The following is a 20,211-nucleotide window of genomic DNA, read 5'->3' on the forward strand; positions in this document are numbered from 1 at the left end:
CAAATTTAGACTGAAATTGAAGAAAGTAGGGAAAACCACTAGACCATTCAGGTATGACCTAAATCAAATCCCTTATGATTATACAATAGAAGTGAGATTTAAGGGACTAGATCTGATAGAGTGCCTGATGAATTATGTACGGAGGTTCGTGACATTGTACAGGAGACAGGGACCAAGACCATCCCCATGGAAAAGAAATGCAAAAAAGCAAAATGGCTGTCTGGGGAAGCCTTATAAATAGCTGTGAAAAGAAGAGATGCAAAAAGCAAAGGAGAAAAGGAAAGATATACCCATTTGAATGCAGAGTTCCAAAGAATAGCAAGGAGAGATAAGAAAGTCTTCCTTAGTGAAGAATGCAAAGAAATAGAGGAAAACAACAGAATGGAAAAGACTAGAGACCTCTTCAAGAAAATTAGAGATACCAAGGGAACATTTCATGCAAAGATGGGCTCAATAAAGAAATGGTATGGACCTAAAAGAAGCAGAAGATATTAAGAAGAGGTGGCAAGAATACACAGAAGAACTGTACAAAAAAGATCTTCACGACCAAGATAACCACGATGGTGTGATCACTCACCTAGAGTCAGATATCCTGGAACGTGAAGTCAAGTGGGCCTCAGAAAGCATCACTATGAACAAAGCTAGTGGAGATGATGGAATTCCAGTTGAGCTATTTCAAATCCTGAAAGATGATGCTGTGAAAGTGCTGCACTCAATATGCCAGCAAATTTGGAAAACTCAGCAGTGGCCACAGGACTGGAAAAGGTCCGTTTTCATTCCAATTCCAAAGAAAGGCAATGCCAAAGAATGCTCAAACTACCACACATTGCACTCATCTCACATGCTAGTAAAGTAATGCTCAAAATTCTCCAAGCCAGGCTTCAGCAATACGTGAACTCCCAGATGTTCAAGCTGGTTTTAGAAAAGGCAGAGGAACCAGAGATCAAATTGCCAACATCCACTGGATCTTGGAAAAAGCAAGAGAGTTCCAGAAAAACATCTATTTCTGCTTTATTGACTATGCCAAAGCTTTTGACTGTGTGGATCACAATAAACTGTGGAAAATTCTGAAAGAGATGGGAATACCAGACCACCTAACCTGCCTCTTGAGAACTCTGTATGCAGGTCAGGAAGCAACAGTTAGAACTGGACATGGAACAATAGACTGGTTCCAAACAGGAAAAGGAGTATGTCAAGGCTGTATATTGTCACCCTGCTTATTTATCTTATATGCAGAGTACATCATGAGATATGCTGGGCTGGAGGAAGCACAAGCTGGAATCAAGATTGCTGGGAGAAATATCAGTAACCTCAGATATGCAGATGACACCACCGTTATGGCAGAAAGTGAAGAACTAAAAAGCCTCTTGATGAAAGTGAAAGAGGAGAGTGAAAAAGTTGGCTTAAAGCTCAACATTCAGAAACAAGGATCATGGCATCTGGTCCCATCACTTCATGGCAAATAGATGGGGAAACAGTGGAAACAGTGTCATTCTTTATTTTTTGGGGCTCCGAAAAATAAATCACAGCACATGGTGATTGCAGCCATGAAATTAAAAGACGCTTACTCCTTGGAAGGAAAGTTATGACCAACCTAGATAGCATATTCAAAAGCAGAGACATTACTTTGCCAACAAAGGTCCGTCTAGTCAAGGGTATGGTTTTTCCTGTGGTCATGTATGGATGTGAGAGTTGGACTGTGAAGAAAGCTGAGCACTGAAGAATTGATGCTTTTGAACTGTGGTGTTGGAGAAGACTCTTGATAGTCCCTTGGACTGCAAGGAGATCCAACCAGTCCATCCTAAAGAAGATCAGTCCTGGGTGTTAATTGGAAGGGCTGATGCTGAGGCTGAAACTCCAATAGTTTGGCCACCTCATGAGAAGAGTTGACTCATTGGAAAAGATGCTGATGCTGGGCAGGACTGGGGGCAGGAGGAGAAGGGGACAACCGAGGATGAGATGGCCGGATGGCATCACCGACTCGATGCACATGAGTTTCAGTGAACTCCAGGAGTTGGTGATGGACAGGGAGGCCTGGTGTGCTGCAATTCATGAGGTCGCAAAGAGTCGGACACAACTGAGCGACTGAACTGAACTGAACTGAACTATGTGTATAGTATTTAGTATCTTAGAGAGATAAAATCATTTTTCATGAAGTAAGAACAAAATATGAAGAAACAAACATCTGGAAAAGATCTGTTGAAAATAAGAAATATGACTGCTATAATTTTTAAATCAATGAAGAAAAAGAAAGCAAAATTGGGAAAATTTCATAGATCTTAGAACAAAAATGAAAAAAATGGGGTGAAAAGCAAAAAGGGGATCCAATTACAGAATGGGATGGTGGGGTACAAGGAGAGAAAGTTACTAAGAAATTATATATATATATATATATCTCAGTTGAAGGAGAGTCTTTAAATTGAAAGTACTCATCAAATACAAAGTCAGTGTAAGGACAGAAGACCCACACACATTATTATACAATTTCTGAAACAAAAAGGATAAGAAGGAAGGCATACCATTTTGAAGAAAGAAAAATTTTTAAAGAAAAGAATAAGAAGCAGACTTATCTGCCACCAAAATAAATCAATGCTTAGACCTTTAAGTCTTTTCCTAAGATATAAAGCCATAGAGATAAGTTTGATATCCCATATTTCCCTTTTCCAACTCCAACATCCATGGTCCTAAAGGAAAATTATTTTTGAACCTAGACTTCTATATCTAGCTAAATTATTAACCAAATAAGAGGGCAACATAAAGTCACTTTGAAACAGGCAAAGACTCAGAAATTTTACTTCTCAGGTACCTTTTCTGAGGTAATTACTTAACAATGTTCTCCAACAAAACAAGTATGCAAATTCTGTAAACAAAAAGAAAATGCGGAACTAACCTAGGAAAAAAGAAACCCCAATATCTCGAGCTATTACTAGCTGAAGAAATTGATTAAACCATATACTCCAAGAAAAATGACTCCAAAGAATGGAATATATTCCAAGCAATAGATACAAGGGCTAAGGAAATGGATGAGTGGTATAAGCACTGTAAAATTGAAATTATGGGTAAGGAAATATGATTAGAAAGCACCAATGATCTCTACATTGAAAACTATTTTATATAGAACAATTAAAGACAAAATTGGTTTAAAAAGACCTTAAAAAATGGGATTTTAGAAAAACTTATTTATATATTCCATTTGATTAAAAATGTAATGTGATATAGGGCTTCCCTGGTGGGTCAGATGGTAAAGAATCCACCTGAAATGCAGGAGACTCATGTTCAATCTCTGGGTTGGGAAGATCCTCTAGAGAAGAGAATGGCTACCCACTTCAGGATTTTTGGCTGGAGAATTCCATGGACAGAGGAAGCCTGCAGGCTACAGTCTACGGGGTCACAGAGTTGGACATATTTTAAAAAATAACATGACATAAAATAAGAATAAACGTGAAGATTACTAAAACTGGCAAATAAAAGTGTGATGAGGAAGGATATTTACATAGGACCTGCTCACAAATTCCTTATTAGCTGCCAAAGAGAAATGGAAACTTCAGTTATAAACCTGGTTGACCACCCCTAAATCAAGAAATCAAAGTGAATCAACACCACACAGTTTCAACAGGAAGCTAAAAGTAAAACAGGTGCTAAAAGTGAAAGTGAAAGTTGCTCAGTTAGGACCAACTATTTAAGACCCCTACAGTCCATGGAATTCTCCAGGGCAGAATACTGGAGTGGGTATCCTTTCCCTTCTCCAGGGGATCTTTGGAACCTAGGGGTCAAACCCAGGTCTCCCGCACTGCAGGCGGATTATTTACCAGCTGAACCACAAGGGAAGCCCAAAACAGGTGCTAATGAATAGGAAAAAAAAGAGAACGAGACACAGAAGTTTCAATGAGGATGAAAAATAGATGAGTGACACTGTTAGGTGAAGCACATTGATTGAAACTGCCCACCCTGGCCAGGCACCATAGTAACCATCTGCATGAGTTGTTTTATGACAGGAGATCCTGATAAGGAATGCGGAACTAATAAGCCGCCACCAACTGGAAGAGTTTGGGAAAGGTCTAAAGGAGACACTGCGTGTCCGTCCACTTCCCAGAATCCCTCTCGCTAGCATCCATCTTGGCTGAGCAATGCATGTGCCACCAGGAAAGACTCTGAATTAGAATGATTGGCCAAAGACCACCAGGAAACTAATCCCATCACCATAAAACCCAAGACTGCGAGCCACACAGCAGAGCAGTTCTCCTGGGTTTCCTTACCCTACTGCTCTCCACCCAGGTGCCCTTTCCCAATAAAATCTCTTGCTTTGTCAGCACATGTGTCTCCTTGAACAATTCATTTCCGAGCGTTAGACAAGAGCCCAGTTTCGGGCCCTGGAAGGGGTCTGCCTTCCTGCAACAACACTCTGCTATTCCCTTAAGTACAAATTCCATTTATAACCTTCTTCTCACCTTTGCCTTATCGTCTTTCACCATTCCATCAGTAGTCACTTATATCAGCAATTCTCAAATTATTTGTTTCCAGAATAAAATTCTTTTCTAGATTTCAAAGCTACATTTTCCAAAAGCCAACTAGAATCTTTAACCTTTATTTCTTCAGATTCTTCTCATTTACTATGTCAAAATCACTATCTTCATCTTCCTTTAAAATCCAGCATTCCACTACCATGACTTTTCTCTATTAGTAAAATTCATATACAGCCTCATCCAAAGTGAAATCTCAATCATCTTCAATTACTTTCTCTTCTCCATTTCACATCCAGTTCAATGATTTTTTAAATATCATTAAATATCCACTACTTACTATATGTAGGGAAGAAAAATCAATAAGACACAAATCCTATAAATTTTCTCACCAAAATGAGGTTCAAATGTATTCCATCTGCTCCATTCCCAGTGCCATAGTCTTGGTATAGACTTTCATTATCTCCTATAAGATCTAACTCATCTTCATATCTCCAATCACTCCTCTTCCCTCAGCTTCACAATGGAATTAGCTTTTTTTCTAAATCTCAGATCTGTTCATTTGACCACCATGTTAAAATTATCAATGGCATAATTAATGCTTGGTTAATGACTAGGAACAGTATTTTTCTATCATACTTAACAGCAAATGTGATAAGTTTAAAAATAGTTATTTTGGAGAATTTATTCAAAAAGAGGAATCTCTTTTGTATATAAAGTTTAAAACTGCTTAGAGACAAAGAAACTAGTGATGAATATATTCAATATGTCTATATTATAGGAATTAACCCAAATCTTAAAATCTAAGTAACCATTTTGACTTATTAACATTACAGAAAATTGACATTTGAGCAAATTCTTATATATACCCATAGCAAAAATTTTTCTCAACTACATGGTTCTTAATACTTCTTTGAAATTTAGAATCTATCTAAACTCAACTCCATATACTTTTTTATACTGAAATAAGATTGAGGATATGGATGTGATAGAGTATGGAAGAAAAACAGTTTCTGAAAATGTGAGCTGAGCATCAAAATGTCTGTACTCTTTTAAACCAATAAAGCTTTAATAGAACACTGGCATGAAAAGCAGTAGATAAAATGTGAAATAGAGGAAGTAGAAATGGAAGAATGTGCTTTTTTCTACAACCATTACTATGTGCAGCCTTGAACTGTGTATTTACCATTAGACTAGAATGGACTCAAATGCCCAGCATAGAACCTATACTCTTGAAATCCAGTTTCAGGGTAAAATAAGATTTATTATCAATTATCAGATAAATGTAGGAAAAAAAATATTTTCTAAAGAGACATTGATTGATATATAAGATTTTGCTTCAAGGACTTATGAGTAATTTTAAGTTATGTTGATTACCAGAGTAAGACACGAAAGAAACTTAAAGAGGTAATCAGTGTCATGGTTTCCTGTGTAATACAAACACATACATATACACAATACCCTTAAGTTCCTCATCAAAGACTGAGTTTTGTCTATGCATTAAGCATATAGTATTTGATCAGAAAAAATTAACTCTAAAAGGAAATGAGAGGTTTCATTCACTCCTCTACTAATAATACAGGGTTTTAAAAATTGTTCCTACTTTGAAAATTCAATGCAAACATTATGAAAAAGATTATCAAAAGCAAAGGCAATAGAAATAACAAAAATTTTAGAATGTTTCCTTCCCTAGATAAACCATATAAATATAGGTGTGTATATTATTAACCTGAGAAAAGACATTTATATTTTGAATTTATTTCCCCATCAGAAATTTAAAATTATAACATCTACTTACCAACCCAACACAATTGCTTAAAGCCACTTTAGTTGTACTACGTTGATCTTGCAAGTATCCTGTGTAATGACAGTTGTCTAAAAAATCATGCTTCCACTGGGGTCCATCTTTCCCCCAATATTCTACTGTAAAATGTTTGGACACAAAATCTGTGTTGAGAGTCAAGTTTAGGTGAAAGTGCTTGCCATAGGCTGAAAGTTTAAAAAATAACTTAGATACTGCCTGCTGTGGATCGATAGGGTCCATACTCCGTCTTCTCCTGGAGTGTTTATCATTTTTCACAGTAAAGCTGAGAAAAGCTCCATTTTGATCAACTCTTATTGGAATAGTTAGCTGGTAGTGTTCTAGATAAGTCAGGAATTCCTCTTTTGTAATCACAAGGCAGAAAATCCAGAAAAAACACATGGAAGAAAAGAAAATTTAACAGATCAAAGAAGTAGCAGTATAAACAACTATATTCCTTAAAACTATGCATTATTATATACAAAGTATGGGAAAACATGTTATCTTAAGCAAAAATGAAAGAGCAAAAGTTTAAAATCTCAAGATGAATTAAGTTCCAAATATTCCATTCCTTTAAAAAGTATTTTAAAGTTTTTTGAAAGGCTTTTTTAAAATTTAATTTTGAAAACATGAATTCTAAGAGCTAAATTTTATAGCACATAAGAATATTGGTAAAAATACACATATGTAAAACAACAGAATTTCATTCAGATAAAATGTTGTGAAAGTTACCCAAAAGAGTTTACACAGAATCTCTACAGCCTTGTTGAACTTTTTTTTTAAATTATCAGTTACAATGTAAAATTACAGCAACCACTTTGGAAAACAGCCTAGCAGTTCCTCAAAAAGTTAAACATAGAACTATCATCTGACCCAGCAATTTCACTCTCAGGTATTTTTACAAGAGAAATGAAAACATAAATCCACACAAAAACTTGCACAAAAATGTTCATAGCAGCATTATTCATAATAACTAAAAGGGGTAAATAACCCAAATGTTCATCAATTGATAAATGAATGAATGGATGAATAATATGTGATATATTCATGCAACAAATTATTGTACAATAAAAAGGTATACTGAAACATGTTATGACATGAATGAATCTTCATAACAGCCTTCATAATCAAAGTTCATTATCTAACACTATAAAAACACTACGCTAAATGAAAAGAACCAGTCACACAGAATAGGCAAACCTCTATGGACAAAAATAGACCAGAGGTTGCCTAGGACTGGGGATAAGGTGGTTTGGAGGGAAGTGGGGAGTGACCGTTAATGAGTTCAGAGTTTCTTTCGGGGTTGATAAAATGTTCTAAATTTGATTGTGATGATGGTTGTACAATTCTGTAAGTAACTATAAACCAATGAACTGTATATTTTAAATGGGTGATTATATGGTATGTATATTACAGTACAGTTGTTTAAAAATTATCAGATCGATAAAAAATTCAGAAGACTATTAAATATATTTTCATCACTTAGATGCATTAAATATTACCAATTTACCTTCTTAACCATATCTTCCTTTAGCTAAGTTTATCACTAAGGCAGAACCAAATGTCTGCACACTGCTTCACTGTCTACATATGAAGTTCACCCACAAATATAAACTCCCATGAAACCATGACCAAATGGAAAAAAAATTAAAAATAATACTTATTTCAATTACAAATAACAGTTTATATTAAATGCTATGGCTTTGTTGATTTGAGAGCCACATTTTGTACATATGGACTTCTTAGATATATACATCAATCCATAATGGTCCTGAAAATCTGGCTTATCAGAACAACAATTTAAAAAGATCTATTACTATACATTCATGGGAGCAGAATTCAAAAAGGTATGCTTTCAATAACTCTTTAAGAATTGGACTGGTGTGTGGAAAACAAAATGATCTTCATTCCTAGGATCTCTGGTAACATCTTTTCTATGATAAAAAGTTCAATTTTATGGACTAAAATTATGGGCTTCCCTTGTGTTTCAGTTGGTAAAAAATCCACCTGCAATGCAGGAGACCTGGCTTTGATCTCTGGGTTGGGAAGATCCCCCGGAGAAGGTAAAGGCTACCCACTCCAGTATCCTGGCCTAGAGAATTCCTTCGACTGTATAGTTCATGGGGTCGCAAAGAATCAGACATGACTGAGCAACTTTCACACGTGGATTAGAACTTGACAAGTTGAACTTCTAATTCTTTTATCTAGCTTCTAGTCCTTAGATCAGAATTCTTAAGTTTGGAAACACATTTTTATATTAAGGGTCCACAAGGATCTTACGTCAGAATTTGTCTGGTTTCTTATTCTTCTATAGCAATAACCTTTGGATTCCTTTTGAGCATGATCTTTACTGTAAACCCTGACAATGAGTATATTAGTAAAGTTAAGAATCAGAAGAAGAGGCCAGGGTCTTCTGAGGAAGACCAGTCAACTCTAAAATGCACTAGATGTTAAATACTAGTAGGACAAGTTGAAAGTCTATTATAGTCATTAACATTTATGAAACTAGCACTGATCTGACACACTAGGGCTCTGCTCCTACCATTATACATCTGAAAGAAAATGTTCGTTCAACTAAATATTCAGAATCTTTCCTTGTAAGATTAATAGCAATATTTTTTTGTCAGTTTCGAAAGCAGGAATCCTACCTTGAGAACTGTATGAAAGCCTGTAGTCACTATGAAATTCCGATGAAGCCATGACGAGGCTCAAAATCCAGGTAAACGTCTTCCACAAAATTTCCATAATTTAGAAAACTGGATGATTTTTTAGAGGGCTACCTATGTTCTAGAGAGTCAATACCATACCAAAATCGAAGCATAACAATTTTATTTCTTTATAACTTCTTGCAGATTAGTTATTAGATGTTCCACTATTTAGCAGGTATTTTTTCCCAACATCTGGTACTTTCTTCTATATTTGGATTCATTTTCTCAATCCAAAATGAAAAAAATAATGATGGAAATTTTCATAAGCAGAGCATTAGGCTGAATAGTCACTAAAGTATGGCTATTTTTTAACCTAGAAAAAAAAAATTAAGTTAATTGAAAAACATTCTGAATGGACAGATCTATATTGCAGAATGCTTGCCAAAGGACATATACTACAAAATTACATAATTAAATCAGACCATTGTTGTCCTTCATAGTGTAAATAAACATTCACGAGACTAAGTACGGAATTGGAAACCTAAATGTTAGAAGGATAATACCAAAGCTACTTGATAATCAAAGAAGGAACCTAAAGAGGATCATAAAAATTCTCTTCTTAAAACTTTGAAAATAACAATGCATGGGTATAGTGACTAATCTTTCAATAAAAACCAGGCTGACTTCACAAAGTTCATTTTATGAAAGTGATAAACAGTATGTGACTATATTCCTTAACATTTAGTACACCTCTATCTAGAGTTTGATTTGTTACCCATCATTTTTTTCTTAGAGAGTAGATCTACAAATACACAGTGGTATTAAGCAGCTATTTGTGAAAACTCAGACAGTAGCATAAATTAAACTTCTGAAAAGCTGAACCATATTTACTGTAACCCTTGACTTTATCTGGAAATCTTTTGACTCATAAAGCAACACATATGAGATAATTTATCTAGAATATAACTATAAAGAAAAGTAATTCATTTTCTGAAAATAATTTTTTAAAATTCAGTTCAAGTAACACAGCAGATTTCATGTCCTATCTCATGTACTTTTCTTCTGACTTACAATTTCACTCAGAGGCCATGATTTCACATTTTATACAGAACACTGGCATATTTGGCTACCTGATTTTCCAGCACACAGCACTTTAGAATAAGAAAACAAAAAAAGGACTAAAAGGTAGCTCAGAAAAGGCAACAAAAGTTAACCAAAAAAAGAGGAAAAACCAAAAAGTAGCTTTAGAAACCCAAAGTAATACATTGAAGGTAGAGACAAATGGTCCTTATATAGCTTAATAGTTCATATTGTGTATATAGGACTTCCCTGACTGTGTTATAGCTAAATATCTGATATTCAAAAGCTTATGGCATCACGGACTCGATGGACATGAGTCTGAGTGAACTCCGGGAGATGGTGATGAACAGGGAGGCCTGGTGTGCTGTGATTCATGGGGTCGCAAAGAGTCAGACATGACTGAGCAACTGAACTGAACTGAACTGAACTGTAAAATTAACTTATTTGGAATACTTCATTCCCTATAGTGCTAGAAATATTGGTTATTACAATGTATAAAAAAACCCACAATCGTTTCAAGTTTCTTAAGTCTGTGTCTAAAAATTATTAAATTGATAAACCTTGAAAAACTAATTCAACCAATCAACTGTTGTCTTACATGTTTTAAAAATGATGCTATAACAACATGGAGATAAGAAAAGATTAAGACACAATCTTTGCCCTTTAGGCAATCATAATCTAAGGAAAAAGAAAAAACTCAAGACAGACTGACATATGCCATAATAAACTTACAAAAGTATTTATAAGAGATCAGATAAAGGGGATGACTTCTGAATCAAAGAAAGATAGTGAAGAAAAGGTTATGAAAAAAAAATAACATTTGAGATACACCCTGGAAGATGAACAGAATTTGACAAGTCAAGTTTCTGGGGGCAATCATTACAAATTAAAGAAACAGATTCCACAAAGTATAGATGGCAAGAAAAAATGGAAAATATTAGTAATGATATTAAGCTTTGTTCCTATGCAGAAGACAGGTAATATCTAGAAAGGTAGTTTAAGGTCAGGTCTAAAAACAAAGAGAACTTTAAATATATGTTACTCCTTTTAATATTCTTTACAATCTTATAAAGTAGGTATTATTGCTGTGTGTGAGGAATGGCCCCAGAGATCCTGCTTCCTAATACCCATGCCATTCTGTAACCTCCTTCATTGGAGTAATTTGATCCTAACTAATATAATACCTCAGTGGTGAGAGGATGTCACTTCCATGATTAGATTACAAAAGATTCTGACTTCCATCTTAGCAGTAGACTCCCTTGCTGGACTTTGACGAAACAAGCTGCCATATGGATAGGCTCACATGGCAAGGAACTGAGAGAAGCCTTCAGATAACCACTAGCTAGGAAATGCAGCCCTCAATGCTATAGCTTGCAAGGAACTAAACCTTGAATATGTGAGCTTATAAGCATATTCCTCCCCACTCAAGTGTTCTGTGGTTCCCTTAGTCCTTGCCAACATTTTAACTATAGCCTCTTGAGAGACTCTGAAGCACAAGACAGAGTAAGCCATGCCCAGGCTCCTGACTCACAGATACTGTTAATAAATGTGTGTTCTTTAAGTTGCTAAGTTTATGGTGATAATTTTTGAACCAACTGGTAACTAATACAGCTGCTAATTTACAGATAAAGAAGTTGAAGCTCATAGTGACCACATAACTAGAAAACAGCAGGGCACAGAGTCATATATAAGATTATCTGGCTTTAAAGTCTAAATTTTTTCTATTATATCACATTTCCATTTTAAATTACTCTAACTTAAATATTCAATAGTAATTGCATATGACCAGTATCAAACTAAATATTCATAAATGATGATAATTAACATGAAATTTTAAGCAACTTGATACACAATAACTGTTTTATCTCAAAATTTCTTCTACAGTGATTTAGGCAAAACAACAGGCACTATATATTCTTTCTCAGGCAAAAATCTATAAAGAGATTAAATCACACTATTATTCAATAACAGCACAACTGACCCTTGAATTACGTGTGAGCGGGCAGTACCCAGTTTCTGCAAAAATGTGAATTATAAACTACAGGCAATCCTCTACGTATGCAGCTTCTCCATAATAGATTCAACTAATCAAGGATAGTGTAGTACTATAGTATTATTATATAATGTATAATATATAATATAAATAAAAAATATATAAATATATAATGTATAATAATAATACTATAGTATTATTACTGAAAAAAAAATTCTTGTATATGTGGACTTGCAGCTCCAATCTGTGCTGTACAAGGTCAACAGTAAAGAAAACAATCCAGTTATCTTGATTCCCATCCTATTTATGTACAGCCTCCAACTGCTTACCTGTTGCTTCATGAACAGTTAACTCTTCGATGTTGTTTTGTCAGATTACTTGAGTGCTGGGCATAAAAACATCTGAAATTAAGTGTGTCCCTCATATACTTTAATCTTCCTTTAAAGAGGAATATATAATAAACATATTTGAGTGAATTTCTAGTAAGTGATGATAGATTTGTAGTGAATCATATTTATCCTTTTTTTCCTATTTTCCTAGGCTCTAAAACTGACAAACTTATAATGAGCCATGTTTAGGAAACAACTGTTTTCTCCCCTTGAGAAATTTCCTGCTCTTCACAGTTTTTTAACCTCTACTTTTACCATTATTACCGCTATCTTCTAAGTGCCCAAGTTAAATAAGCAAGTATAACATCCAGAGAAAAAGTAGTATGAAGTACTTGGCCAAAAGTACACTAACATTTGATTTCAGAACTTGCAGTAAAAAAAGAACATTGATGCATAGTAGAAAGAGCAGAAGTTTTGAAGATAAACAAACCAGCGCGATAGTCCTGGTTCTACCACTGATTACAGTATCTGGCACATAGGCACTCAATAAATTCCAGTCTCTTTCTCCATTCTCATTCCTTCCTCCCCTCCTCCCATTTTTCAAGCTTCCAGTGCCAGTGAAGAAATTTAATAATAAGTAAATGAGTGGGCTCAAGTTCAATTAAAGTCAACAACAACTAATATATCTAACCACTCTTAGTCACCTATACAATAAAAATGAACAGCTAAACTTACTTTCTGACACCTACTGGAGAATTTAATCTGGACATTATAAGCAAATATGTATAGGTACTAACTTTTCCAGATATAGTTTCCAAAATTCAGATTAATATTAAAATAGTACATAATTATCCAAAAAGCATAATGTCCTTACACTGGACAGCAGAAGCATTATGCTGTGGAATATACAAGAGGTTTTGAATCCTGTTTTGACTGTGAGTTACTTAACTCTAATAGATGTTTCCTCATCTATAAAAACATGATTATGATATCTACCTTACAAAGATTTGCTGAGAGATTAGATTATACATGATGTAAAGTGTCCACACGCTTCACTTTAATAGTTAAATAAATATTAGTCCCCTTCTCCTCAATATCTGACTCATCATTTTTCAAAGGCCTTCCTTCAAGGAGTTTCATGTATCTCTGTCCCTTAAGAATGTGGAACAGTTGGATATGATGATGGAATCAACTAGGTCATATTATCTATTAGAGTGAACAATAAAGAATTTAGGTCATGATAACTGGACTGACAACTACTTTAAATTTGAAAACAGAATCAAAACTTCCATTTTACATTGATTTTACATAGACTTTTCCCCTAAGAAAAATGCACCAATCAGTAGAGTTAAGGGATCATTTACCTGCTTTCATCGATCAAAGCAACACGAAGTAGAAATAATTTTAAAAAACTTAAACTTTACTGATTTCCTCAGTAGTCCACCCAAGTTGAAGGGTACTTGTCTTTTTCCTCTATCATCTGTACTTCCAACTCAAATGATCTAAGAGTAGCCAAGGTAATAATTTCCTCTCGAGAACTATCATTATGGAGCTAAGGAACACATATAACATCCTTCTTGACTTCCTTCATTCATCTTAATTCTGATTTTTTTTTTTAAAGCTGATTTTGTCTTCACTGAGGAAGCAATAATACCACACTTCCTTCAGGTACTTAAATTTTTACATATGAAAATTAACTTCTCATTTCATTTTCCAATTATTCATTCAACAAATATTTAGCTACCCTGGTGACTCAATTAGTAAAGAATCCACCTGCAATGCAGGAGACACGGGTTTGATCCCTGGGTCGGGATGATCCCTGGTGAAGGAAATGGCGACCCACTCCAGCATTCTTGCCTGGGAAATCCCATGGACAGAGGAGCCTGGCGGGCTGCAGTCCATGGGGTCGCAAGAGTCAGACACAACTTAGCAATAAAACCACCACCATTATATGCTAAGGCTTGAAATACAAAAGTTTACAGGTCATTTATAAATTCTGTGAGAGTGCTTTCCAAGGAAAGGTGTAGTTAAGGAGACTTAAAACTTACCTAACAAGAAAAGCAAACAAGCCCAAAGCAAAAATACACAATATTATTCTATAAAAATCAAGCCCCAAATTATATATAGCGCCCAACTGTTTTTTCCAGATGGCAAGTTAAATACGTTATCTGTATTATAACTTCTCTCCTGAAAAACAGAAACACCTTTTTCTCTTGACATTAGCTCAAAATGTTGATAATTCTTTGGTAGAACCAAGAGAGCTATCCACTTCTTCCACCTTTTACTCTTCTCCCCAGAAATGTTCCAGAGAATGTGCTATCAACTCTCTTAATATGTTAGCTCTCTTTATTCTCTCACAAAAGTCACACACAGCATAAGATTTGGCATAGAGGACCATCCCAAAGCACCAGCAGCTACTAATGGTTGCTAAGGAAATGAAGAGGAAGTAGTAAGAATAGACAAGAATAAGAATTAATCTTACATGCAATGGCTCAGACACAAAGAAGTATTAAAGTATTTCAAGTCTTGAGGTTAGAGAGTTTTGCCCTTGAGAATCACAAAAATATTAATACCACAACACAGATTTCATTTGCTGCCATTTGTAAAAAATTGAATGATTTGTTTAAAATCAGCTTATTTGCCTCTATAGTTATTCTTCAAAAAATCTAAAATACGAATGACCACATATAAACACTAAATTAATATAAACTGGAACTGCAGCTACCACTTCAGTGAAACACAGGAAAACAATTATCTTCAAAATTAATTTTCTCAATTTCCTTTCAACTACACCAGTCTTATGTTACATTTATTTTCCTGTCATGAATTTTGAGAGCTGCCATTCACACATCTAAGTTTCAGTCTAATCAACATAACCTAAAAAAGGAAAGAAAAAATTGTAGAAATTTGAACATAAAAGAGTATGTTGAAAATCACACTCCAGTGTGTTTTTAAAAGTTCCAAGCAATAGTTCAGTTTCCCCTTTCCTCCGTCATTCTGCACACTCTCGCCCCCCCCCCCCGCCCCACCCCCCCCACCCCCACCCCTCTTCACCCAGACAGAGGGTAACAGTCTGAGCTGCCCTGGTTGAGTTGATCCTAAAGTTAACATTCAGCAGCCCATTTCCAGACAGCAGCGCTAAATCTATTTGGATAAAACGCGTGTGACCCAGACAGTTGGCATTTGGCCCAAACGCGTTGCACCGGCAGCTCAAATAAAAACAAGAGTAAGAAACTCACTCTCTTGTTCCCTCTCAGTGCGCTTTCTCACTCTCTCCCTCTCTTTGCTTCCACTACAACAAGGAAAGAAATTACCAAAGACAGGAATTATAGTAAACATTATCTAAAGGCAGCTTTCCAATAACCCCTGAAGCACAATCCCCTCTCCAGTCTCTGAACTTTGATCCCATATACCATATACACGGACATATCCCGATATTCAAGGCTCCAGAGGGTTATGAGCCTACCATGTCCCAAGTGGCCAAAAGTAAATCAAAAACACACGTTTCCATCTCTTTGATTAGCCTATTAAGAGCTTAACATATCTAGAGTATCGGGACTATAGCTAGCACATTAATTCTGCCCTCTGAGCCCAGGCATAAAATATGCACTTGTCTGACTACTTAAGACACTGACTTGAAACTGTAAAATGCAGGTCTTTTTTTAAGAACTTAAAATCAGATTAAAATCACATCATTATTACTTTCCCAATTACTATTTGGTGATTAAAGACCACAAAAATCATAATCAAGTCATACTTCACAAAACATGTCTATTTGTATAATAAACATATATTTCTTTTTGCATCATAAAATATTTGCAAGACCCAGAATTCTCCAACCCCCGACTAGTCTGGAGTTAAAAGATTTCTATCTGTAAAATGAGTTCAGTCAAGCTCACTCATTGCCATTTAAAAAAAAAAAAAAAAGAAGAAGAAAAAGAAAAAAAAAAAACACACACAGAAAAAAAGTTTTCTACGCGTTATTCGGAAGACAAGCAAAGCACAAGTTTTAATTTAAAAAAAAAAAAAACGGTTTCATTGAATATTGTGAACTCTTCCTTACCGTTTTCATCTTCAAATTCTGATAAAAAGTAAGTTTCAAACAATAGAGATTGCACTGGACGACTCACGTACTCCCTCTCCTCTTTTTTTTCTGCCCCCCTTTGCAAAGCCACAGCAGTGAGTTAGTTATTCTGCAGCCAGAATAAAACCCTATAGTCTGGCTAACCCGGGCTTTAGAGAACGGACTTTCCGATTTGGCAGAAAAAAAGATGCCTTCAATACATCCAGGCTATCATCCTGAGATGCTGCCTTTGCAAACCCCCTTTCTCTCCCGCACCCCCTCCCTTCAAAAAAAAAAAAAAAAGGAAAGTAAAAAAAAGAAAGGAAGGAAGAAAAAAAAAGACTTATTGGGGGTGGAAGTGGTGCCCTCTCTTCCTGGACAGCTTAGTGCCTTTGCTATGCAAATAACATGTGAAGAGCATCAAAAGGTATCAGGAGAAAAGAAGACAAGAAGAGCAGGAAGGGCAGCAAAGTTTTGTTGAAGTAGCCCTAGATCTCACTACCGGCCCCCAGCCAACTTGAATTGCAGCAGTAGAAAATTTTGGCAGCTTTTCCTCAGAGGCAGAGCACACTGACGTCAGTCTGCAGATGTGCCGGGCTGCGTCGGGTGCGCATGTGTCCTGGGTCGTCACGTGGAGGGGGAGGGGAGGTAGAGGTACAATCGGGGTAACCAACTACCAGCCATTCAGAAGGGTTTAGACAATGTCAACTTTTCCACCCTGTGAATGAGAGAAATTCTGGCCCTTCTAACCTCAATCCCCTTCCCCACTTTGCCTCGTTTCCTCCTCTTCCTCTAACCTCTTTTAGAAATTCTAGCTTGGTTTGTGATTAGTAGTTTCTTGGAAAAGGAAAGGGGGAGGGAGGATGAATGGCTTTAGGTGAACTAATGTCACTGTTAAGATCTCTGGTACTCTTCTTCGTGTATTTTTTTTTTAAGTCCACGCAACGATGTTAAAAGTTTCACATAAACAGTGTCTCTGAGGAAACTATAGTAAACATCAATCAGTGGCAGATTTCAAGACTCGGTAGCTACAAGTGCACAAAATGCCTGTGTGTGAGCTTTTTCTCCCCCTTAATATACCTCAACAAGCAAAATTGCCAACAAAAGGGAAAGTAGACTAGAATAAACTAAGACCAGCACATTTTCCATCTGATTACTGACTTCAGGTTATGTGGGGCTTTAAAAGAAAAAAAAAAAAAAAAGTGGGGGGAGGAGAGAGCGCGGGGGAAGAGAGAGAAACTTGCATTATTTCCAGATGAGGGTGAGACTGGATGGTGTTTTAAAGTGCAACCGGGGAAAGCTACAAGTATATATATATATGTGTGTGTGTGTATATATATATATATATATTTATTTAAGACAGTATAGTGAATGAAACTTCAATGACTGCCCCAAGGAAAATAAATCCCAAGTCAGACCCCAGAGTCGGGAGAGGGGGCAGATACCCTCCTGCTATCTCAAGATAAACAAACAAAACCTGAAAACTGGTTCTTCAAGTTTCCCAATCCAGCCCCTCCCCCAACAACTCCGTACACACCAGCTGCCTGTCCCCACTTTAAGGATAAAACAAGGCTACAACGTAGCACTTTCACTTTCATTTGTTGGGGAAAAGCCACTGGCATTAAACTGTGAGTGAAATGCCCAAATATGTTTTCCATGTCCTAAGAAAGCAAACAAAGTCTGGCACACAAATCGGAAACAGGAAAAAATGTGAAAATAGCTCAGGACAAATGTTGCCTTTCAGCAGTGTAATCTGCTGTATCATTTATCTGTCTCTACCGTTGAGAGGAGGGTAGGGAGAGGTTTAAGAGTTTCCGAGGGGTGGGGAGTCGGGGGTGGGGGGGGAGAGTGGAGGCTGGGAATTGACGCCTCGAAATTCCAGTTCGATGTTAATGCCAAGTCAATTTCCGATGGCCAGAACCAGAAAGGGGAATTGGACCGGAGGGAAAGGGATAGGGAGGAGGGCGTTTCTGAATACCAGCTCTTAAGTTTCAAGCTTCTGTTAACACTATTGCTCATTTGATTTTTTTTTTTCTTCCTACACCGGAGGTAGTAGGTGTAATACTTCTGGTGAATACATGAATAGTTGGCTAAAGAAGGCATGAATCAGACTGAGAACATCCAAGAATACAGTTATTTCTATTCTTTTTTGAGGACTGAAAGGGGAAAGCATCTGTCCACAGTCAATAGTTTGCATCTTGACCTTAATCAGTTATGTCTGGCTCAATTCCATTTAAAATGTAGAAACATAACCTGAGGTTGGAACTGACAGTTTTAATGAAAAACGATTCATATGGAGATATATAGATATAGATAGATATTTACATTAAAATATACAAGTTGGCAGTCTATGGGGTCGCAAAGAGTTGGACATGACTTAGCGACTGAACTGAATACAAGTTGGCTAATCTCTTAGCAATAACTGTAAATACTAAAAATAAGAGTGGGCACAGAGCTGGCTTTGCATCAAACCACCTTTGAAATAGTAGTTGAAACTTATCCTTAATTTTTCAAAACCTGGTAGTAGACAGAGCTAGCAGAGAAAATTTAACGTTAAGGTATGAGTAGTAATCATGTCTATAAGCTGACTGAAAAGTTTTTACACTCACCTAAGACAAACTGCCTTAGGAAACAGCAGTACTGTAAAGGAAAGGAGCTTATTCAATGAGAAGTGGACTTTGGCTAATTACTTATTCAAAGAGTGCCATCCTGCGTCTAAACAGAGTAATGAAAAATTTCCAAGAGATTCCCATCCTATCTTCCAAATGACTTAAGAAAAATAGCAAGAATAAGGGTAAAAAATTATCAGCATAAGAAATGATGAATTCTCAGTTTAACTCTGTGTGTGTACATTTTCACTGTATGACAGAAAATTCAAACACATTCAAAAGCAGATAAACAGTACAATGAATCCCAGTGTATCCATTATCCAGTCTTAACAAGTATCCATGTCCACTTTTCCTATTACTGGTTCTATCCCACTAGATTACCTTAAAGCCAAACTCAGATAACATCTCATTTCATTCATTAAATATTTACTGTATTTCTAAAATATAAGGACTAAAAAAATAGCCACTACTACACTATTGACTTAAAACAACAATCCCTTAATTTCATTAAGTACTAGATTTCCTCAATTGCAAATAAAGGCTTAAAAAACTTATTGGATATAGCACGCTTGGGGCTGGTATTCGGGGATGACCCAGAGAGATGTTGTGGGGAGGGGGGTGGGAGGGGGGTTCATGTTTGGGAACGCATGTACACCCGTGGTGGATTCATGTCAATGTATGCCAAAACCAATACAGAATTGTAAAGTAAAAATAAATAAATAAATAAAAACTTATTGGAAGCAGATCTATACATTGCATTAGGTTGATCTCTTATGTCTTTTTAAAGAACTTTTTAATGAAGTAGAATATTCATAAAGAAAAGTACATAAATATATCTTGATGAAAGTGTTATCCTAATGTATTTTCACAAAAAGAAGCTACCCATGTAACGATGTAACTTTAATCTATTGGTTCCTCCTCATTTCTTATCAGGGTTCCCTGGTGACTAGGCTGGTAAAGAATTTGCCTGCAATGCAGGAGACCCAGGTTCAATTCCTGGATCAGGAAGATCCCCTGGAGAGTAGAATAGCTATAAACTCTAGTATTCTTGCCTGGAGAATCCCATGGACAGAGGAGGCTGGGAGTCTACAGCCCATAAGTCCCAAAGAGCTGGATGAGACTAAGTGCACATGCATTCCTTATCTTGCAGTGTAAACACTGTATTAATATTTTACCCTCCTAATACTATACAAACCACTTCAATTAGCATGGAAATGTTTTAGTGCAC

At 36.1% G+C, this 20,211-nt stretch overlaps 1 protein-coding gene across 6 annotated transcripts in view; it reads right to left on the minus strand.

Moving 5' to 3' along the window:
• ADAMTS6 (ADAM metallopeptidase with thrombospondin type 1 motif 6) overlaps positions 1 to 16,963 on the minus strand; it is a 290,379-nt gene extending 273,416 nt beyond the window's left edge. For all 6 annotated transcript variants that reach the window (XR_005724833.1, XR_005724832.1, XR_005724834.1 and 3 more), the window contains exons 1-3: positions 16,375 to 16,963; positions 8,910 to 9,282; positions 6,259 to 6,623 (exon numbers count right to left, since the gene is read on the minus strand). Coding sequence is in view for 2 of the 6 variants with exons in the window: in XM_040262604.1 (XP_040118538.1) it covers positions 6,259 to 6,623; positions 8,910 to 9,006 (462 nt within the window). In the remaining 4 variants the exon portion in view is untranslated. The remainder of the gene's footprint in view (positions 1 to 6,258; positions 6,624 to 8,909; positions 9,283 to 16,374) is intronic.
• Between the last annotated feature and the right edge of the window lie 3,248 nt (positions 16,964 to 20,211).

This window comes from Oryx dammah, unplaced genomic scaffold (genome assembly GCF_014754425.2).
Source record: "Oryx dammah isolate SB20612 unplaced genomic scaffold, SCBI_Odam_1.1 HiC_scaffold_20, whole genome shotgun sequence".
In the NCBI taxonomy this organism is placed as follows: Eukaryota; Metazoa; Chordata; class Mammalia; order Artiodactyla; family Bovidae; genus Oryx; species Oryx dammah.